Consider the following 17799-nt stretch of genomic DNA (forward strand, 5'->3'; position numbering starts at 1 on the left):
AGGCTCAGGTAACTAAGTTATTTGTCCAAAACCATATTGCTAGTAAGTGTCACAGTAACTAAGACTTGGACTCAGATCTTCTGGCACTTTCTACAATACTGCTTATGAAAAACAAATATAAAATATATAATAACATGCAGCTTATTATTTTGCACAGAGGATAATGAATGAACATCTGCTAAATATCTTATGTAAAAAACAAAGTATTCTCTACTCTTGTCAGTACACCTGAAATATTTTACAACTAAAAAAGCTTAATTATACACACACCAAAAAAGGCTGTTTCACCCTTTGAGAATTATCTCACCAGCGCACACTGACTGCTGCCATCAGAAAGAGGAAGGAAAGTCAGATCATGAGTTCTGCAACACTTACATGGCCACCTACTCACCTCAAAGACCAATGAGAAAAACAATTAAGTACTACTAATACAGGTCTTCACCAAGGTGTGGCCAGACACATCATAAAACTACACTGTACAATATGGTGGGTACTAGCCACATAAAGCTACTGAGCACTTAAAATGTGGCTAATGCAAATGAGTAAATGAATTTTTAATTTTATTTAAAGTTTAGTTTAAAAACATACTTGATTCAGTTACTGGAAAACTTTTTAAGTACGTTTGGAACTACTTAGGTATGTGAATCTGTTTTCAACTGTAAATTTTTTAAAACCTAAATATATATCAAATATTTCCAATAAAAAATTAGAGTCTGGGACTTCCCTCGTGGCACAGTGGTTAAGAATCCGCCTGCCAATACAAGGGACACGGGTTCAAGCCCTGGTCTGGGAAGATCCCACATGCTACGGAGCAACTCAGCCTGTGCGCCACAACTACTGAGCCCGCGTGCCACAACTACTGAAGCCCGCGCTCCTAGAGCCTGTGCTCCGCAACAAGAGAAGCCACCTCAATGAGAAGCCCGTGCACCGCAACGAAGAGTAGCCCCTGCTCGCCGCAACCAGAGAAAGCCCGTGCATGGCAACGAAGACCTAACACAGCCAAAAATAAATAAATAAATTTATTAAAAAAAAAATTAGAGTCTGAATTGAGATGTGCTCTAAGTGTAAAATATACAGAGGATCTCAAAGACTTAATAAAAAAAAGAAATGTAAACTATCTCTAATAATTTTTTATATTAATTACAGGTTAAAATAATATTTTAGATATACTGGGTTAAATAAAATACATTATTAAAATTAACTTCATCTGTTTCTTTTTACCTTTTTTAGGTGGCTACTAGAAAATTTTAAATTACACATGTGGATACACACTACTATATATAAAATAGATAAACAAGGACCTACTGCATGTAGCACACGGAACTATATAACTATAGTTATAGTTATCTTGTAATAACTTATAATGGAAAGGAATCTGAAAAAGAAAATATATATGTATATACATAACTGAATCACTTTGCTCTACACCTGAAACACTGTAAATCAACTATACTTCAATAAAAAAAATTACATATGTGGCTCACATTATTCATCTACTGGACAGCACTGGTATAAGGGAAGTAAGAGGAAGTCTGCATCTAAAAGCATATGTATGTATAAAAGAAAAAGAAAACTCTTGACATTCAAAGGCAGTAAAAACTATGATTATTATACAAATGAAATGGAGAAGACACTGATACGCAGATAACAGTATAAATATTTAAAGTACGTATATAGGTACTACCATAGTTTGGACACAGTGCTATCTAGAAGACATGAAAACCTACCTTGTTTATTTCATTCACAATAAATCCTTCCGAAGCTGTAACCTCTGGGATGCCATCAAGGCCAATTCCTTGACAAGTCAGGCTGCCATACAAAGTTGGTTTCCCTATATAGCACAAAAAAGCATGTCTCAAAAAAAATACAAGAATTAAACATTTTTCTCCTTGAAGACCCAATTCAGGCATCTGTATAAATGCGAGGAAATTGGCTCATGAAAGAAAAGCAGGCACTTGTGTTAAAAGTGAGGTGAAGTAGAAAGAGCACTAGTCTAGGCAAACCTAATTTGGAAGAAATAAATTCAAGGACTAAAAGCCAGGAACAAAGATTTTGAGATACAATATAGTATTTGTAGAGAAAACTACTAGAGTAATCTCAACCTCAGTTTCACTGGCTGTGAAATGGAATTTTACCAGGATGAAAGGTGAAGATGAACATGAACATATGCATTTATCCACAGTATATACACATAATTCAGAGTAAAGAGTTAAGCTTCAATAACTGGAAAATTTGCTTAAGTAGGACACTGCTTTTGCAGTGATATGGGCTAAATAAGATATTATCCTACACATAAACACATGTAGATGGTAGAATGGAGTTAAAAACATTCTATTCTTCTTCTGCACTTTATATATACACTTCTACAACAGCCCATAACACGCTGTTTACATTTCTGGCCTCCCCACCAGACTGTGAAGTCCTTGAGTTCAGAAACTAGCAAGGTGCTACAAACTATTCAGTAAGTAACTTGCACCAAACTGAAATTCTAGGAGTAAGAGGGAAGTAAAAATCATCATGGATTCATGCAGAGTGGGAGAGCTTCTTAGTGAGGGTGGGACTTAAGTAGGATCTTGAAAGAAAGATAGGACTAGGCCAAAGATAAGGGAAAGGAAACCCCAAGTCAGGGAGGGGCATGTCAAGAATAAAAAAAGTCACAAAGAACAAGGGGGAAGGAGGCATCAATTAATATACCAGTTTGGTAGTTGAAAGATACTAGTGGAGTAACTCACAATCTAGGGTAGAAGTATGGACTAGAGAAGATCTAGTGAAATAGGTTTTGCAGAGAAATGGCATGAAATTCTAGTTCAGAAAGATGCCACAAAAATAGGATTGAGTGAACTCTGCTTTTTGTCACATTTCATGATTCCCTCCTGACTTCACCAACCATCCTATGAAGTCTGGCCCTTTTGGTACATTATTTCAACCAATCCCCTGTCATCACCCTCAATGACCTCTCTACACTTGTGAAGTCTCTGAAATGATCTCAGTCTCAGTATTTTGTCTATATAACAAAAGTGGGAATGATCCAACTACTCACCTTCTACATTTCTACATGTAGGCTGCTGAGTGCAGATACAGAAAAGGACACAACTGTGCAGACTGGCACCACTACAATTTACCAGTTTCCAAACTCTGCACAGTTTTGCAGTCCTTTTGCCCCTTTTGTTCCCCAGAGCAGCCAATTCTCATGACACCTAGCCTGCCATCAAAACCTTCTTCCTTCATAAGAGCCAAAAATTGGAAACAATTCAAATGCCCATCAACTGATGGACAAAAAATGTGATATATCCTCACAACAGAACATTACTTGGCCGCAAAAACAAATGAATGCTACAAAATGGATGAACCTTGAAAATGTTATGTTAAATGAAAGACACAAAAGGCCACATATTATGATTCTATTTATATGAAATGTCCAGAACAGGCAAATCCATAGAGACAGAAAGTCAATTAGTGGTTGCTAGGAGCTAGGAGGAGGGCAAAATGTGGAGTGACTGCTAAAGAGCACAGGGTTTCTTTCAGGGGTGATGAAAATGTATGGAATTAGTGGTGACAGACATACAACTCTATGAATATACTAAAATCCACGGCATCGTACACTTAAAAAAGATAAACCTTATCATATGTGAATTATATCTCAATACAGCTATTACCTAAAAAAAATTAGAATGCTAATAGTACCTACCTGATACGGTTGTGAGGAATAGAAATAATGTACGTAAAGCATCTAGAACATAGCGCACATTTTATTTCAAAGAAAAAGCTGACCCTACCTCCAACATCACAAAGAAAACTGAGGCTATAAGATACTCTCATATTTCCATATTCATGTCTTTGCATTTATCTACATCTACACTTACCCTCACCTTCTTTCATCTTAGGCTTTTAGACTTAATTCAATCTCCTTCTCTCTCCTCTAAGACAATGGTTTTTCCATTAGTCCTTCTCTTCTCTACCTAGAACCTATATTTTAATTGCTCTCCAATTAGTTCCCATCTTTAAAAATAAAAAAAAAAAAACCCTTGATTTGGAGACCTTCTAGCTACCCTGTCTTCTTCGATGCAGCATCAATTTCCTCAAAAGAAAATTCTGTTTAAAACTCTAGTTTTCATAGAAATAAAATATCTTATTATAAAAAGATATCAAAGGTCTCTGAAATGACAAATTATCAGTAAAACGAAGGAAAATTTATAAACCTTGGGAACGATAAATGGCAGGGTGAGGTGACCAGGTGTTTTACTCTGATGCCTAGAATGGTGGTAACTTAAGAACTGAGACAATCAAGAAGGAGAACCTGTTTGACAACAGAAGTGCTCAGCTTCAGGTTTTGGATTTGATAAACTCAAGACGACAGTGAGAGCTTTAAGCAGAAACGCATAGCAGACAACTACTCAATGTCTGCTTGAAATTGAAGAGAGGTCAGAACTAGAGCTATAGATCTAGGAATCATAATCAGGAAGGTCACAACTGAAGCTATAGAACTGCTTAGAATACAATAATATATGGCTAAGAGACTGATTAAGAAGCATCAGCAATGTCTCCATGAATAAGTCTGTGGCTTCCAAATGGAAAACCAATCTGAAGGCCTTCCCCTAGAATGGAGTTGCAGAATCATTACAGCAGAGTGGTCAAGAACATTTGAAGACTCTTAGCACTATGCAAGAACTTTGGGCTAGGAGAAAGGAAGCTCTCTCCTAGGGGTAGTAAATCCTCTTTCTCTAAAGGGAAGGCATATAGATTTAAGGACATTACCTGGGGGGTGACAGCTCAGCCAGGCCTCCCCTTCATCCTTCCTATGAAGAGAGACAAAAACCTAATTAGGCTCACTCAATGTCAAAAAAGGATGGCACTGATGCAAGGGAGAAAGATCATATAATTTCTAGTTTGGCCACAGCACTTAGACATGATCTAGTCTAACATCTCATCCAGACACAGACAAATTTTGTTTATTTGTTGAAGAAATATTTGTGGACTAAGTGTTTAACGCCTAGATCTGCTGGTTAAATGAAGCTCAAGTATTTCATCAAACATTTCATGAAATACTTATTAGTTGCACAATCTTGGTCAAAGTTACTTCTTGATTCTGGTCTTGCATTCTCTCCAAGGCACTTGGTGGCCCTCAATAAATGTCACTGTTCTTCCTTTTACACATTCTGTGTTGTAGTAAGCAATGTGTATTTTATTTCAGCCCACTTAGAAAAGTGGAAGTTTCTTAAATGCAGGAGACTATGTTTTATTCATCGTCACCATTGTTTCAATTTGAAAAACTTATTAGTATAATAGTTGCCATTCATGGCACTGCTGTACTCATTCTAGTGCCTAGCATAATAACTTGCACAGTATATGATTAATATATGTTAAATAAATGAATGGTTTGCTGTGCATTCCAATTAAGCTGTTTCCTTTTGGAGGGCAGGAACCACCCCTTAACTTTAGAGTACACATCTGAACTCCGCCGAGCATCTATCTAGGTCAGAGTCTGGACATGGTAGGCGTTACACTGTTTCCTGAAAAGAACTGTACAATATGACTAATATACCACTAGGGGTCGAGGAGCATACAAAGGCTCCATCACACACTCAAAGACAATGTGGTGGTGGAGAGTACTGGGACTTTTGCAAATAACTGAGGACCAATAAATATTTGCTAAATGACCATGACTACTTGGCCAAGAGTCTTCCTGCCTCCCAGTTTTCCTGTCTTTCTCCAACTCATTGATCCTATTCTGTCTCTGAAATCACACGGTGCATATGTGTTTCCTTGGCCTCAGCCCAGCTCTTGCGAGAACGAGAAACAATGACCATGTGGGTTTGAGACTTCTTTTTCTAGACCCAGGGTTCCCTCAACAATTGATGAGGTAACCCCTACGGATATCCTGGATCGGGCATGGCTCTCCTTAACGTAAAGGCAACAAACGCTACCCGCCTCCTCCGTCCCGGTTCTGCACCTAGATTCACCTGAGAGCCTGGGCCCAGTCGCTCTGAATCCTCAAAGGCGCCGCCATCTTGATCCCGCCTCCACCAGCCCGCGTCTTCCGCTCTTTCACGGAAGTGGGTCCCCGCTTAGGCGCTGCGTAGAGAACGAAGGGCGGGATCTACACCGAGAGGCCACCAATGAAAATGCGCGGTGGATCCTCTTCCCCTCCCCGCCCCTTTGTGCGCCCGCGCTTCTTACAGGAGGCTGGTTCCTGACAGGAGTGTCGGAAGAGTTCCAAGTGCCTGCCAAACCGACGCAGCTGTGCAGGAGCGCGCGTTCGGGTCCTCTTGTCCGCGTGTTCGGTGAGCACTGTGTGCCGCGATCTTGCGCCGTGAAGCCTAGCTGGCACAACTGGGGGTGTGCCCAGCGGCCGCGCACGCGCATGCGTCCTCTTCTGAAGGTGGGAGAAGGAGCCATAGGTGACTTAGCCACCTGGGTTTCTCTGCTTTCCCATCCTTTCCGTGCCTTCCTCTGCCAGGCCGGTTTCCGCGAACCAGCTACCGACCATTTAGCCTGTCTTGATCTCTGAGCGAGGGTCTTCCTTTTTTTTACTCTAGGGAAGACTGAGTACTTCAGGCAGCATTTACTTGAGTCCTGTTGTAGCCCATGCACTCACCTGTGACTTATTAGGATATTAATCCTTACAGCAATTCTAAGAGTTAAGTATTACCTTAAGAAGGAAACTAAAAAAGATTTCACGCTAAGGCGTGTGCATGGTAAAGTGAGTAAAGTATTTGAACCCAGATTTCTTGGCTTAGGATCCAAGGCACTGTTCTTTCCACCGCACTGTTCCAAGAGGTTTGCCCTTGTCTTTATTTATTAGATTTTTTTTTTTTGATGTCGACCATTTTAAAGTCTTTATTGAATTTGTTACAGTATTGTTTCTGTTTTCTGTTTTGGTTTTTTGGCCACTAGGCATGTGGGATCTTAGCTCCCGGACCAGGGATGGAACCCACACCCCCTGCATTGGTAGGCAAAGTCTTAACCACTGGACCACCACGGAAGTCCCTGCCCTTGTCTTTAAAGAGCTCACAGTGTATTTAGGAAGAGGAAAACATAGGAGCTATTACTTATCCAACTCTTTGGACGTGCCAGGCTCCTTACACGCATTATCTCATTTAGTCTTCAACAATCCTGTGAGGTAGATTTGATCTCTATTTTTCAAGAGAGATTATGAAGTGATTTGCTCAAAGTCACCCAGTGAGTCAGTGACAAAGGTAAGTTTCCAATCCAAGTCTGTTTTCAAAGCCCAGTTTCCCCCTCCTCCCTTAGGTTATACTGTCTCTAAAGCAAATGAGTTTCGTGTAGGGCTATAGAGTTCTTAAATCCTTCTTGTGACTTCCCCATTGCCCTCTGGGCGCCTTAATATGAGGCCTTCCTATGATCAGACACTTTCTCAACTCACCAATTTCATTAATTTTCCTGTTCTCCTACTCTGTTCTCCAGTCATGTAGAACTTTCAGTTCCTCTCATGTCAAATTCTGTCTCAAACCCCCACCTTGCTGTTCCATTGACCAGGAATATTCTTTACATCTCTGGCTTACTCCTTTTCATCCTTTAAGCCTCAGTTTAGAAATCACTTTCTCCAAGGAGCCTTCCCTGCCTGTTCCTGCCCTTGTCTGGATTAAGTATTCCTCCACTGTGTTCCCAATCTTAGCTGTCTGTACACACTGTACACAAGTAAACAGCCTATTTACTTATCTAGATTGTAAACTCTGTGAAGGCAGAAACTGTGTCTTGTCTAGGTCACTCCTGTATCTTCAAATCTAGCATAGTGCTTGGTACATGATAGGTACTCAGTGATCATTTGTTGAATGAATCAGAGACCCAGGAAAAACATTAAGTAGTCTTAGCTCATTTACAGTCTGTCATGGTAAAATTTGTACAAAGGCTGAGGTCATTTATCTTCAAACCTTTCTTAAGTTCCTTCTGTATGCTACCTTGTGCTGGGTGTTCTGAAGCAGATGATTGTAGGAAGACAGTCTGGGCAGATACACCTCACGTTAAATACTCTCACACCTCACAGACTCATTTCTTGCCCTGGACCCTGTATGCTCTATGTTACAGCCACACAACTCTCTCCATTCTCTCATATGTCAAACTCTACACATATCTGGATACTCTTCCAAGTGCTAAACTTTGTTCTTCTCCAGCCATAGATTAAGGCGAATTGGAGAAAAGAACATAGCTTCTCCAGAAAGGAAACATTTCACTTAATTCAGATTCCATTAGTAGAATCCATTTGAGCTTATTAGTGCTGTGCTAAGCATTCTCATATACTTTATCTCATTATGTTCAGTTCAGACCATTTTTCAGGCCTGCTCTCTGCCAGGCCTAGTGCTAGGGGTACCAAGGTGAATCAGGCCCAGTATCTGTCCTCAAATAGCTTACAACCTTCAAGGGGAGACATATGCTTAAATAGGCTGTAACAATGCAGTGGTCAATGTTATTTATAACAGAGGAACAGTGTCATATATAATCATGTCCCTACTCTAACCTTGCCGCTGTTGATGTTCTAGAGACTCCTAAAGATGTCAGCTCAAGGCCATACCTGGTCCCGACAGGTGAAGAAAGAAGATGAAGAAGAGGACCCACTGGACCAGATGATCTCCCGCTCTGGCTGTGCTGCTTCCCACTATGCAGTGCAGGAGTGCATGGCCCAGCACCAGGACTGGCGACAGTGCCAGCCACAGGTGCAGGCCTTTAGGGACTGCATGAGTGAACAGCAGGCAAGGCGACGGGAGGAGCTGCAGAGGAGGAAAGAGCAAAGCAGTGCCCACCGCTGAGACCCCACATCACCTATCCCCAGAGGATGGCCCTGCAGAAACTAGCACCCAGAGAGATCATGGGAGAAAGAAATCCTTCCACAGTGGAAGTGTGGGCCAAGAAGTGTAAGACTTGGGGATAGTATTTGGGCCTGGGGTTGACAGCCAGGCAGCCATGGGTTTGGACATGACTGCCATAAAGAGCAGTCATATTGTCATGTTGAGATCCTACACATCCTCACCCATCTTATGTCACCGATATTAAATATTGACCAGTATTTGCCATGTAAAACAAAGAAATGGGTTAAGGGATGCTCTCCTATGCTACATCTTGGGTCAGTGCGCCAAGTACTGTGCTGATTACATGGACATTTAATTTTAAAGTAAATTTACAATCTAAAGGTAAATTGGTTACCTAGTCAGTTCTTCATTTATTCAGTCATTGGTTCAAAAACATCAAGTTTTTCTGAGACCTTCTCATGTGCCAGGCACTGTGTACGAAATTGATATGATGAAAATACGATCTCTGCCTTTATGTTGCTTTAGTCTGGTTTAAGAGAGAAACAAAACAACACTAGAACAACTAATTAATTCCTGACAATGATGTAAATGACTTTCTCTTTCATCAGTTGTTCTGGATGTTTCAGTCAGTCTAATGGAAGGAAGGAGGCAAATGGGAAAACAAATACTGAGTGCCTCTCATATGCCAGACTCTGTTGCATTAACAAATAAAGAGTCTGACCTCAACATGTTCCCAAACAAAAAAACACACAATGTTGGCTTGACATTTCAAAAGTACATTTAACATACAGATTTTCAGCTTTTGAAAATTGGAGAAGCTGTCAACATGGAGCTTATATTCCTGCTTAACAATTTGCTGGAGCTGAATTAACAATTCCTCTTTTAGGTGGATGTGTTTTCCAGTTCACAACAGTTGCCACCACTTTTCATTTTCTTCCATGGAACTGCATTACCCATTCTATTACTTTCTGTCTAACATTTGGGAGTGGGAAGGGAGTTGGGAGGGTGACCCCTGCTATAGAACTGGAATGCAAAGGGGCATATGCTCTCATCATCATCAGTAACATTTCTTAAGCATATATATATATATTAGAAGCACAAGTCTGAAATATAGTAGGGCCTAAAACTACTTTGAGCCTTTGTGTTGGTATTCGGGAAGAAGAGAAAGAGAGAAGGGGAGAAGATATGAGGAATACGAGTTCAAAGAACAATAAAATCCAATTTCAGCCTTCAGGCAGAAGGGGATGATTGTGTGTATGTGTGTATATATATATAAAAGGATGAATGAATCTCTGTTTGGCCATGTGTACCCAGTGCTGTGGGTCATCAGAGGTAGCAGTGTGGACTGCAGCTGTCAGCAAGAATTTCAAAGAGAAGGGAGGTAGTTGAGTTGACACCATTAAAAATGAAGTAGACACTACATATTTGTAACATATATAGCAGAAAGGATTACCATCTGCAGCAAATAAAAAGTCCCTAGAGGGATTTCTCTGGTGGTCCAGTGTTTAAGACACTGCTTCCATTGCAGGGGGCACGGGTTCGATCCCTGGTCGGGGAACCAAGGTCCTGCATGCCGCATGGTGCGGCAAAAAAACAAACAAACCTAGAAATCAGTAAGAAAAAGCAAATAGCCCAACTGAGAAGTGAACAAAGTTAAATATGCCCCCCAAACATAGGAAAATGTAAATATATTCTACATCACTTATAATCAGAGAAATACAGATTTTAAAAACAAAAGTACGGGCTTCCCTGGTGGCGCAGTGGTTGAGAATCTGCCTGCCAATGCAGGGGACACGGGTTCGAGCCCTGGTCTGGGAAGATCCCACATGCCACGGAGCAACTGGGCCCGTGAGCCACAATTACTGAGCCTGCGCGTCTGGAGCCTGTGCTCCGCAACAAGAGAGGCCGCGATAGTGAGAGGCCCGCACACCGCGATGAAGAGTGGCCCCCGCTTGCCACAACTAGAGAAAGCCCTCGCACAGAAACGAAGACCCAACACAGCCATAAATAAATAAATTAATTAATTAAAAAAAAATTTAAAAAGTACTATTAGATGATCCTGTTGACAAAAATTAAAAATATTTATAATAACCAGTGTTGGTGGGGATGGAGAGAAACAGACACATTCACACTATTGAAGGGATCATAAATTAGTACAGCTTTTCAGGGCAATTTGGTGAGATCTACAAATGTTTTAAATATTTAAACAGCAATTCCTCTTGTAGGAATCCGCTTAAACATCTATTATGTTCATTGCAGCATTGTTTATAATAGTGAATAAGTGGTCACAGTGTGAAGTTCCATCAGTAAGGACTGTATTCTTATATATTCAAATATGTTACAACAGAAATGTACCTATATATTAATTTGTATATTAAAATAGAAATAATAGGTCATGGGAGGCAGGGTATTCTAGCAAAGGGAAAGGGTGGAAGGACCTCAGCAGGAGGAATGGCTTTCAAACCAGCTAAGTGGAGGGAGCAGGTTTGGAAGGACTCCAGTCAACAGGGAGCTAACACTGGGACGGTCACAGAATGTTTGGGCAAAGAGGGCTCTATTGCCACCCAAGCCTGTTTCCTCAAGTATCAATAAATGGGGATAATTCCTATTTAATAGGCACACTAAGATAATTAAGTGAGAGGTAATATATAAATACCTGGTAATAAAAGTTGTTAGTATTTATTAAACTACTATAACTAATATGTATGAAGCATTTAACTCGGGCTATCTGGTTCCAGAGTCTATGCTCTCAATCCCTATGATATGCTGCTTTCAAATTCCACTATGCCACTTATTAGCAGTGTGGTTTTGGGCAAACTACTTAACATCTCAGGATCTGTTTTTTCTTCTGTAAAAATACCTTCCTCAAAGGCATCAAAGCTAATAAATGTAGATCTTCCTCATAGGGTTGTTGAAAGAATGAGTCAATATTGGTAAAGAGCTTAGAAATAGCATCTGGCACATAGTTAAGCATTCACTAAATGTTAGCTATTATTATTACTGTATGCTAGTCACTGTCCTGAGTCACATTATCTCATTTAATCCTCATAACACTACTAACTCCCCTTTACAGAGGAGGAAATAAAGGACAGATTGGGGGTCAGACTCCAAGTGTATGTTCTAAAGCCTATGCTATTCTCTGCTCTGTTCTCTCTCACAAGCATCTAGTGCCTAGTATGGTGCTTAACACACAGTAAGTAGCCATACTTACTGTGTAAATACATATTACTTTACTTTTTTAGTGCTTTATAAAAAAGGAAACTAACTAGTGCAAGTTCCCCACAGTGTTTTAGATTAGTATGGGTTTTTAGTCTCTCAGCTCTGTAGCCCACAGCCATGGACCTGGAGTTTAGGGTGGTCCATGCCTATCCCTATACACTCTACATCTACCTCTGCAGAGAGGCTTGGTGCCAGGGATGAGTGGAGAGATCTATTGGCTGGGTGCCACCATTGTCTAGGCCTAGGGCAGACTCATGATTTGGCTCTTCCCTGCAAGTTCCTTGGCTGGGGATATGGCCAGTGCTCAGTACAAAGGTGCACTGTAAAGTGTTTTACTAGATGAGTAATGAGATACTCCTCCCACTCTTCCTCCCTCAGGTAAAGTTGCCAGACCAAATCCTGGGCTGCTGACTTTAGAAATCCGAGGAGAACTGGAGGAAGTCCAGGTTGAAACCTTATATACTTTTCCACTGTATGGAATGGTAGGGCTCCCTGCTCTGCTCCAGCAGGGACTTAAAACAGGCAGAGGAAGCAGGAGGGATTCTTTCCTTCTCTAGCAGTTATCTTCTGAAGAGTTTTCATTCCTCAGAGCCTGGACATCTTTCAGAGCCTGGCTATTCTGTCTAAACATGGAGCTGATTCTCTAAACCTGAAATGTCTGAGAATGAAAGTTATTCCAGGGGGGGTATAAGAACTAAATGAATCATTTCAAATTCTCCAGGGAGATCAGACATTTGAAGACAAAAATGGCACAAAGATTAAAGTACAGATTAAACAAGCACAAGACACATTGGCTGCTTCTGTCTGTAGTGCCTTGTCAGCAGATCTAGTTCCAGACATACCCAACGCATGCTCAGAGAGCTTTCCTTCCCTAAATATACTTTACATCCTAGAACAGTGGGGACTGGGGTCTCTGAGTGTTGCTACATTGTCTGAATGGCCAGAATATCCAGATTCCATTTCTTTCTCTGCAACTAAAAATTACCCTTTCAGAATCCACAGCTGGCAATTTTTAGGCTCGATGGTGGAGGAACAAGGCATCCCCAGCCAGAAGAAAGGGACTAACAAGCCGAGGAATCCACTGGCCTTCACTAGGAAAACTGCCCATTTAACCTGGACATTTGGTCCTTCTTGAAAGTTACTGATCCACATAAAAATCCATTTTTAAAAATCTCAGTAATGTGTACTGAACCAGGAATCGAGTGACCTGGAGCGATCCCTGTGAGTGACCTTGGACAAGTTTCTTTCCCTCCTGGGCCAGTTAAGTCATCTGTAAAATGAAGATCAAAACAGATTATCTCAAAGGTTATGCATTGATAGAGCCAAAACTAGAACCTAGCTACCCTGATTCCTAATCCACTGACCTTCCTTTTCTTCTCTCTTGTCTAGCTCTCATGTTTTTGCAGCGGTACTAGGCATAATTTAACCCTAACTGGGTTCAAAACTAAAAGTATGCTGAAGGAATGAACTATGGTTACATGCAACAATGTGGGTAAAACATCAGGGTAAGTGAATTAAGTCAGACACAAAAGGTTATAACTCTATGATATTTATATATTGTTCTAGATAGGCGAAACTAACCTATGGCAATAGGAATAAGATTAGTGGTTGTTTCTGGGAAGAATGACTATGAAAGAATGTAGGGGAACTTTCTGGGGAGATGGAAATGTTCTTTAACTTGATATTAAGTGTAGGTTTCATAGGTGACTGCATTTTCAAAACTGATCAAATATACACTTAAGATCTGTGTGTTTCACTATAGATAAATTATACCTCAATGAAAAAATAATCTTTTAAAACAGTATAGTGAGGGACTTCACTGGTGGTCTAGTGATTAAGAATCCACCTTCCAATGCAGGGGACGCGGGTTCGATCCCTGGTCGGGGAACTAAGATCCCACATGCCACAGGGCAACTAAGCCTGCGTGCTCTAGAGTCTACATGCCCTGGAGCCTGCACACCACAACCAGAGAGAAGCCCACATGCCGCGGCCAAAGATCCCACATGCTGCAAGGAAGATCCCGTGTGCTGCAACTAAGACCCGATGCAGCCTAAATAAATAAATAAATAAACAAACAAACTTAAAAAAAAATGTATAGTGAAGTTTAGATGGGAAGGTAATCTAACATTTACTGAGCACATGCTTGCCCATTTTATACATCATCTCCATCTCAAGCGCCTACAAGGGATTATCCTCACTTTACAGATCAGAAAACTGAGGCTTAATGAGGTTAAAATAACTCACCTGAGGCCTCAAAACTAATAAATGTAGAAATTAGGAATAGCTCAGGTCTGTCTGCCTCTTTTCTTTATAATATTGTAGGTTGTCTCTGGAAGGGAGGGGACGGTATTTTCAACCTAGAGCCCAGAGATTTGCATTCCATTTGATTTCACTGCCATGTGATCCTAGGGAAGTTCATTTCCCTCTGGAAAATCAAATGAAGCTTATAATTGTTTTGTAACTCTGAGGTTCTAGCAATCAGAATATCTGTCCCTCTTACCAGGATAAGGCATTATGAGCAATTTCCATTTGTTTCAGGTCAGACTAATCATGAGCAACAAAAGCCCTTTGGCTCTGGTGAGAGGATAAATCAACTAGGTCAGTGACACAAGAGCTCCAAGGTGACAGAACCCAGCAGCCTCCTGTTTAAGAGAGAAGCCTGACTCATCCCTCAGTGATGTAATGGAAAGGGATGCACTGGGAATCAAGAGATCTGAATCCTGCTCCCAGCTCTGCCAACGAGGTGCCCTGTCACCTTGAGTAAAGCACTACCCTTCCTGGGCCCCTAACCTGCACTTGCTTTAGGCTGGCTGGGTTCCAAGGTCCCTTAGCTCTAATATCTTGTCAATTTATGAAACCTTACATCTTGCTTTCACAAATTAATAACAGGGAAAGATGGGCAACTGGAAAATACCACTGTATTCCAGACTCCTAAATGGAGTCCACATGACATTGCCCATTGCCCACATGATATGGAGGCAGCTTGTGTCTGTGTGTATACATGCGTTTATTCACCTTTTTATCTTCAAGTCCCTACACATCCTCCAACTTTACACTCATCCATTAGCTGCTGCTCTTTCATCTTCCCTAAAGGAGACTCAGCAATGAGCAATTCTGCAACCAAAATATCAGTCCTCACCTGGCAAATTCTGCCCACACTCCCAATGGGGTTCACTTGTAAGTCCTGGCCTGCTGAGCCTTCAATTTGAATTCAGAAAAGCATTTTAATTGAAGGCACCTGCTATCTTGACGGCCCTCCCTTAGTGTTACACCTTGAGAGGAAATCTGAGTTTCCTCTTGTTGCCTTTGGAAACCAAGTCGAAAAAAACAAAATAACTTCAGGACTGAAACTGATGAGTTTCAGAAAAGTACACACAATGCTAAGAATGCTCTAAGCTCCCACAGACCTCTATGCAGGGGTATCCCAGAAAAGTAGGGGGGGCCAGGGTCTCCCACTTAATAACTGTGTGACCCTAGGAAGTTGCTTCATCTCTCCAAACCTCAGTTTCTCCACCTGTAAGACTGAGATAATACCATCAATCTCAAGGGTAATCTGTATAAAGTATATAGCAAATTAGGGCTCAATAAATGTGAGTGAGATACACTCACACTGAGATACTCACGGTTACTATCCACACGCACACTCATATATACACCCTAAAAAACTGGTGTGAGGATTAGAGCTAATGTAGTACCTAGCATAGGGTCTAGCTCAATAAATTATAGCTATTCTGTACAAAAGTATGAATGCACTAATGCTCAGAACAGGAAAAACATTAGAGGTCAACTTAGACTAGTGGTTCTGAAAGAGGTAACTCTGGACCAGCAGCAGCATCACCCTTGCTCAAGATCTCCTAAGTCAGAAAATCTGGGGATGGAGCCTAGTAAGTTGAGTTTTAAAAAGCCATGCAGGGGCTTCCCCAGTGGCACAGCGGTTAAGAGTCTGCCTGCCAATGCAGGGGACACGGGTTCCAGCCCTGGTCTGGGAGATCCCACATGCCACGGAGCAACTGAGCCCGTGTGCCACAACTACTGAGCCTGCACTCTAGAGCCCGCGAGCCACAACTACTGAAGCCCATGTGCCACAACTAGTGAAGCCTGTGCACCTAGAGCCCATGCTCTGCAACGAGAGAAGCCACCGCAATGAGAAACCTGCACACCTCAATGAAGAGTAGTCCCCACTCAGCACAACTAGAGAAAGCCCGCGCAGCAACGAAGACCCAGCATAGCCATAAATAAATAAATAAATAAATAAATAAATAAATTTTTTAAAAAGCCTTGCAGGTGATTCTGATGTATGCCTAAGTTTGAGAACCAATGACTTAGATCAGGGTTTGACAAACTATTTTTATAAAGGACCACGTAAAAATGTTTTAGCTTAACAGTCTCTGTCACAGCTACTCAACTCTGCCATTGTAGCATAAAAGCAGCCACAGACAATGTGTAAATGAATGAGCAGGGCTCTGTTTCAATAAACCTTTATTTACAAAAACAGGCAATGGGGTTTTGGAACTGGATAGAGGTCGCACAACACTGCAAATGCATTAAATACCACTGAATTATTCACTTTAAAATGGTTTGTTTTGCGACATGTGAATTTCACCTCAATAAATTATTTTTAAAAAGCACATAGGCAGTTGTTGGGATTTGGCTCACAAGTAGTAGTTTTCTGACACGTGACCAAGATCAACCTTTAATTCTTTGCTTAAACTCATTCCAGGCAACTATGCATAATTTGCAGTTATGTAACATCTACCTGCATACTTGTGACAGGTTACTCACTACCCCACAAGGTACTTTTTTTTCAATGATGGACAGACCCTGATCCTATCTGGAGGGTTTTTTCATATACAAAATCTCCCTCCCTATGTCTTCTATCCACAGAGAGTTTACTTATGATTGTCTGCTTCACTAAAGGGACTCCATGCCAGGTTGATTTAAAGGATGAGTTCACTCTAATTGGAGAAATACTGAAGGGGGACATGCTTATGTGCTAAAGCACCAGGCAAAGAGAAATTGAATCCCTTAGTTAAATATACTTGACAGGATGGACTGACTTCTCACATACACACACATCCATCAACAGCAGATTTTTATTAGATGGAAGATACCTAGGGTTGGCTCAAAGGAAAGTGGTGACAATCGGCAAGCACTCCTCCACAGAGGAGAGGAGGCACTCCTGGCTGTGGAGATGGGTACTTATGATATTGAGGGTCAGGGTCTCCTGCTTAACTTTGGCCACCCAGGAAGCTCTTCCCCTTGCCACTCAGTATCACCAGTGCTGGCATGAAAGGGTCTGCAGTGAGCTAGTTCAACTTGGCTAGCAGTTCTTCCAGTTCTGGCCGAGCTTTGAACCTTCCTTTGAAGTCTTCTTCAGTGTGCTGAGGAGAAGAAAAAGAAGATAAGAGGGAATTACTACAGAGTTACTCAGATATGCCCAGCATCAGAAAAGGATCCATCAGCCAGCTCTGTAGAAAATGATTTAGATTCAACTAACTTTTACTGCGTAGCTACTATGTACCAGACTTATATTAGGTATCAAGGATTCAAAGTTGAATTGGACTTTCTCCCTGCCTTAAGTACGTTTCCCTATTTGTGTTATGTTTAATTACACTGTATGTGATCGTAAATCATGTTCTTTCTGCTATACAACTGCCTCAAGGGAGGGAATTTGTGGGTGTAATGGGCTCACCCCTAACATCAGGATGCTGTGATGGAGTTCAACTTCCATGGTCTATAAAGCATCATCCCTGATGCACTGGAAAAGCCAGAATAATGATCACGGTAAAGCAGCCTGCACACCTTTCCTGATTAT

At 41.2% G+C, this 17799-nt stretch overlaps 3 protein-coding genes across 3 annotated transcripts in view; 1 reads left to right on the plus strand and 2 right to left on the minus strand.

The window, feature by feature from the left end:
* Positions 1-6062, minus strand: part of PAAF1 (proteasomal ATPase associated factor 1) — a 45084-nt gene extending 39022 nt beyond the window's left edge. The window contains exons 1-3 of the mRNA XM_068555265.1: positions 5961-6062; positions 4756-4796; positions 1728-1831 (exon numbers count right to left, since the gene is read on the minus strand). Coding sequence (XP_068411366.1) covers positions 1728-1831; positions 4756-4796; positions 5961-6007 — 192 coding nt within the window. The 5' untranslated portion in view covers positions 6008-6062. The remainder of the gene's footprint in view (positions 1-1727; positions 1832-4755; positions 4797-5960) is intronic.
* A 94-nt stretch (positions 6063-6156) lies between these two features.
* On the plus strand, positions 6157-9151 carry COA4 (cytochrome c oxidase assembly factor 4 homolog). Its single transcript, XM_068555266.1, has 2 exons — positions 6157-6281; positions 8499-9151. The coding sequence occupies exon 2, from the start codon at positions 8511-8513 to the stop codon at positions 8763-8765; it is 255 nt and encodes an 84-aa protein (XP_068411367.1). The 5' UTR covers positions 6157-6281; positions 8499-8510; the 3' UTR covers positions 8766-9151.
* A 7305-nt stretch (positions 9152-16456) lies between these two features.
* MRPL48 (mitochondrial ribosomal protein L48) overlaps positions 16457-17799 on the minus strand; it is a 50075-nt gene continuing 48732 nt past the window's right edge. Inside the window, exon 8 of the mRNA XM_068554853.1 lies at positions 16457-17365. Within this exon, the coding sequence (XP_068410954.1) occupies positions 17291-17365 (75 nt within the window). The 3' untranslated portion in view covers positions 16457-17290. The remainder of the gene's footprint in view (positions 17366-17799) is intronic.

Source organism: Eschrichtius robustus, chromosome 11, assembly GCF_028021215.1.
Source record: "Eschrichtius robustus isolate mEscRob2 chromosome 11, mEscRob2.pri, whole genome shotgun sequence".
Taxonomy (NCBI): Eukaryota; Metazoa; Chordata; class Mammalia; order Artiodactyla; family Eschrichtiidae; genus Eschrichtius; species Eschrichtius robustus.